Source organism: Lutjanus erythropterus, chromosome 23 (genome assembly GCF_056507025.1).
Source record: "Lutjanus erythropterus isolate fLutEry1 chromosome 23, fLutEry1.hap2, whole genome shotgun sequence".
Lineage (NCBI taxonomy): Eukaryota > Metazoa > Chordata > Actinopteri > Lutjaniformes > Lutjanidae > Lutjanus > Lutjanus erythropterus.
In genome coordinates, this window is record NC_139339.1 from 125,468 (window position 1) to 130,467 (window position 5,000).

At 44.3% G+C, this 5,000-nt stretch overlaps 1 protein-coding gene and 1 long non-coding RNA gene across 4 annotated transcripts in view; one reads left to right on the top strand and one right to left on the bottom strand.

Annotated features, from left to right (window-relative positions):
* The window catches only part of LOC146305070 (motile sperm domain-containing protein 1-like), an 11,331-nt gene that overhangs the window by 1,365 nt on the left and 4,966 nt on the right, over positions 1-5,000 (bottom strand). For 2 of the 3 annotated variants that reach the window (XM_084713207.1, XM_084713205.1), the window contains exons 2-4: positions 2,143-2,478; positions 105-180; positions 1-8 (exon numbers count right to left, since the gene is read on the bottom strand). The exon at positions 1-8 is cut by the window's left edge and continues 285 nt beyond it. In XM_084713207.1, coding sequence (XP_084569333.1) covers positions 1-8; positions 105-180; positions 2,143-2,389 — 331 coding nt within the window. In that variant the 5' untranslated portion in view covers positions 2,390-2,478. Of the gene's footprint in view, positions 9-104; positions 181-2,142; positions 2,479-3,307; positions 3,434-5,000 lie in introns of those variants that run through there. The other variant, XM_084713206.1, reaches the window with a different exon arrangement.
* Positions 130-754, top strand: LOC146305071 (uncharacterized). The gene is made up of 4 exons (XR_014769161.1): positions 130-194; positions 227-258; positions 315-346; positions 507-754. It is a non-coding gene; the product is annotated as an uncharacterized LOC146305071 (long non-coding RNA).

The following is a 5,000-nucleotide window of genomic DNA, read 5'->3' on the forward strand; positions in this document are numbered from 1 at the left end:
GCACCACCCTGAAACAAAGACGAAGTAATGTCACAGTTTAGTGCTGCAGTATGAAGTAATATAGTAGCAGAAGTTGTAATAAAGTATTTGTCAGAGTAACTCACAGATCCACACAGGATTTAGCTCGAACGCTCCCCTCTGCCTCCACCACTCTGTAGAGAGACGGAGCTGTACACAGCACTGGAGACAGACAGGTGAGCAGACAGACAGGTGAGAAGACAGAGAGGTGAGCAGACAGACAGGTGAGCAGACAGAGAGGTGAGCAGACAGAGAGAGAGAGAGGTGAGGAGACAGAGAGGTGAGCAGACAGACAGGTGAGCAGACAGACAGGTGAGCAGACAGAGAGGTGAGCAGACAGAGAGGTGAGCAGACAGAGAGGTGAGGAGACAGAGAGGTGAGCAGACAGACAGGTAAACAGACATACAGACAGACAGGTGAGCAGACAGACAGGTAAACAGACAGACAGACAGGTGAGCAGACAGACAGGTAAACAGACAGAGAGACAGGTGAGCAGACAGACAGGTGAGGAGACAGAGAGGTGAGGAGACAGAGAGGTGAGCAGACAGACATACAGACAGACAGGTAAACAGACAGTTGAGGAGACAGACAGGCAGACAGGTAAACAGACATTTGAGGAGACAGACAGAGAGACAGACAGGTAAACAGACATACAGACAGACAGGTGAGCTGACAGACAGCTAAACAGACAGACAGACAGACAGACAGGTGAGGAGACAGACAGGTAAACGGACAGACAGACAGGTGAGCAGACAGACAGGTGAGGAGACAGAGAGGTGAGCAGACAGACAGGTGAGCAGACAGAGAGGTGAGCAGACAGAGAGACAGACAGGTGAGGAGACAGAGAGGTGAGGAGACAGAGAGGTGAGCAGACAGAGAGGTGAGCAGACAGACAGGTAAACAGACATACAGACAGACAGGTGAGCAGACAGACAGGTAAACAGACAGACAGACAGGTGAGCAGACAGACAGGTAAACAGACAGAGAGACAGGTGAGCAGACAGACAGGTGAGGAGACAGAGAGGTGAGGAGACAGAGAGGTGAGCAGACAGACAGACAGACAGACAGGTAAACAGACAGTTGAGGAGACAGACAGGCAGACAGGTAAACAGACAGTTGAGGAGACAGACAGAGAGACAGACAGGTGAACAGACAGACAGGTAAACAGACATACAGACAGACAGGTGAGCTGACAGACAGGTAAACAGACAGACAGACAGGTGAGGAGACAGACAGGTAAACGGACAGACAGACAGGTGAGCAGACAGACAGGTAAACAGACATACAGACAGACAGATGAGCTGACAGACAGGTGAGCAGACAGACAGGTGAGGAGACAGACAGACAGACAGGTGACCTGACAGACAGGTGAGCAGACAGACAGGTGAGGAGACAGAGAGGTGAGGAGACAGAGAGGTGAGCAGACAGACAGGTGAGGAGACAGAGAGGTGAGGAGACAGACAGGTGAGCAGACAGAGAGGTGAGCAGACAGAGAGACAGACAGGTGAGGAGACAGAGAGGTGAGGAGACAGACAGGTGAGGAGACAGAGAGGTGAGCAGACAGACAGACAGACAGACAGGTAAACAGACAGTTGAGGAGACAGACAGGCAGACAGGTAAACAGACAGTTGAGAAGACAGACAGAGAGACAGACAGGTGAGCAGACAGACAGGTAAACAGACATACAGACAGACAGGTGAGCTGACAGACAGGTAAACAGACATACAGACAGACAGGTGAGGAGACAGACAGGTAAACGGACAGACAGACAGGTGAGGAGACAGACAGGTGAGGAGACAGACAGACAGACAGGTGACCTGAGAGACAGGTGAGCAGACAGACAGGTGAGCTGACAGACAGACAGACAGACGGGTGAGCTGACAAGCAGACAGACAGGTGAGCAGACAGACAGGTGAGCTGACAGACAGGTGAACAGACTGACAGGTGAGCTGACAGACAGACAGACAGGTGACCTGACAGACAGGTGAGAAGACAGACAGGTGAGCTGACAGACAGACAGACAGGTGAGCAGACAGACAGGTGAGCAGACAGACAGACAGGTGAGCAGACAGACAGGTGAGCTGACAGACAGACAGACAGGTGAGCAGACAGACAGGTACTTACTCTTGAAGCTCAGGCTGAAGCTGTAGGGGTTGTACAGGGTTAACATTCGGCGGTGAGAACTTCTCTGTTTGGAGTGGAACACCAGCTCTGAGGGAAACAGGAAGACAGGCAGCGGAGACACGCCTCCACCCATCTCACCTCCCCCTGTCTGTCTCACCGCTGCCTGTCCCCCGTCCCCTCTCCTCCTCCCTCCCTGCTCTGCCGTCCCACCCTGTCCCTGTCTGTCATGGCTGTCCTTCCTTCTCATTGGTCCACCCTGTGTGGTGCCCCACACGCAGCCATGATCTGAGCGCTGTCATTGGACGCCTTGGTGGTGTGATGTCACAGCATGGCCTCCTGATGCAGAGAGAAGAAAACAATTAAAACAAATAATTAAACTTATTTTATGTTTGTTCTTCAAACTGCACTTTAGTTTGACAAAATAAATGACACACCACAACTTTATTGAAGTTATTATTTTAATCAAATTTCTATTTTATAGTATGTTCTTTATTTTATTCCTATTTGTTTTTAATAACTTCAGGTCCAGTTTCCTCTCGTCCTCAGTCAGGTGACCTCTGGTGTGACCTCTCTGGTGTGACCTTTTAATGTCAGACTGTATATTCTCTGTATTGTATTATTCACAGCGATCAATATATTTTAAAGAAGTGATAGAGGAGCACGTTTGGTCCTGATGAAAAGGAAACATGAGCCTGGAACACCTGGAAAAAATAAATCAGAGGGAAACTCTACCTCTTCTCCGGCTGGTAATTCGCTGCTTTATTGTTTATTTGTAATTCGGAAATTCGCTCCTCTGACTCCGCCCTGTCGCCTAGGTGCTTGACGTGCTTGACGACCGCGCCCCCCAAACAACGCTAGCATCATGCAAATGAGCGCGCGCAAGTATATTTCCATACTGAGCAAGATAGTTACCTGCAGTTTACCTCAGTGCTCGCAAGTAACCGACAGGAGTCTGTTTTGAAGGTGGAGAGACGCGGTGGTGGTGTGTTTGCGTCAACAATATTAAAAAAAAGAAAAAGAAATTTGAAGGAGTGGCGGCTAGGATTTAGGAGGGTACCCTGCACTGAGAGAAGAGAAGAGAAGAGAAGAGAAGAGAAGAGAAGAGAAGAGAGAATGTGATCGGCTGGTCAATCAATAGGTGCATTCAAGATGAACTGTGCCTCGCCTGAAGAGTAGATGAGATCAGCAGCCGCAGCACAAGATGGAGGAAAAAAGCTGCAGTCAAGCCAAACACCTTCCAGTGAACTTCAGAGAAAATACAGGAAGAGACACTAACATCCTGTTAGATCACCTGTAGGTACGACAACATTTTCACATCACGGTTCTTTAAAAAATCGGTTTCACGGTATTTGATGGTATTTTTTTTCATATAACAGTGTTCTTACCCACATTTCCCACATAATGAGAACAGAATTACTGCAGTTGATCGTCTTTAAACAGAACATTTTACTGTCAGAAGGACTGAATCATGGTTTGTTTTTTTTCATGTCCTGACAGGTAAAAGCATGACCCCTTCAAAGTATGGTTACCATCACATGGCGAGGACGACTACACGATTAAATGTCACCACACACGCTAGTCGGCACCAGAAATACTAGACATTTCAAATATTTAAAAATAAAATATTTATCAATATTTCATTCATGCATGATGCCAGTTATCTGTTGCCTCTAAGATTTTGTGCAGCCGCACTAGTCGGGGCTCATGCAGCAGCAACGAGTAATCAATGAATTATTATTAATATATTAATTATTATTAATCAATTATTCAATTAATCAACAACTACTTTGATAACTAATTAATCAATTTGAGTAATTTTTAAGGAAAAAAGCTGTTTTCAGTTTCTTAAATGTGAATAATTTCTGGTAAACTCAATATCTTTGAGTTGTGGACAAAAAGAGACATTTGAGGACGTCGTCTCTAAGCTTTAAGAAACACTGAACATCGGTTTTCACCGTTTTCTGACATTTTAAGACAAACAACTATTAATCGATTCATTGAGAAAGTAATTAGACAACTGACGGACTATGAAAATAATTTGTTAGTTGCAGCCCTAAAATAAACCCTCTGCCTTCATATGAGGACGATACTGTTGTTCTAAAACTACTTCCTGTTGAAAGTAAAGGTGTAAAATTTGTACATTTTCATTATAAAGTTGAAAATGCTGATAACTGATTAATCAATTCATTAATAATTGACAAAATACAAAGTGCAACTTTTTTCTTGTTTTTTTCCCCTCATTTTAATTTTAAGTTTTCCTAATTCAACAAAGGTCTCCACCAGACAAAACAAAGACAAAAGACTCTAGATCACTGGCTGATTATTGATTAATCTATTTTTAACTTGTTAATTCTTATTAATCCATTGATGATCAATCACAAACATTCTTTGTTCAGAGACACTGACGGAGTGTTTTATATCGTCAGGTTCAACTGATCCCAACATTAAAAACCACATAAACACGCAAAGAATAATTCAAACCTAAACTTAAAGTCATTTACAGCGAAGAAGAAGAAGGAGAAGAAGCAGAAGAAGAAGCAGAAGAAGAAAAAGAAGCAGAAGAAGAAGAAGAAGCAGAAGAAGAAAAAGAAGCAGAAGAAGAAGAAGAAGCAGAAGAAGAAAAAGAAGCAGAAGAAGAAGAAGAAGAAGAAGAAAAAGAAGCAGAAGAAGAAGAAGCAGAAGAAGAAGAAGAAAAAGAAGCAGAAGAAGAAGAAAAAGAAGAAGAAGAAAAAGAAGCAGAAGAAGAAAAAGAAGCAGAAGAAGAAGAAGAAGAAAAAGAAGCAGAAGAAGAAGAAGCAGAAGAAGAAAAAGAAGCAGAAGAAAAAGAAGCAGAAGAAGAAGAAGAAGAAAAAGAAGCA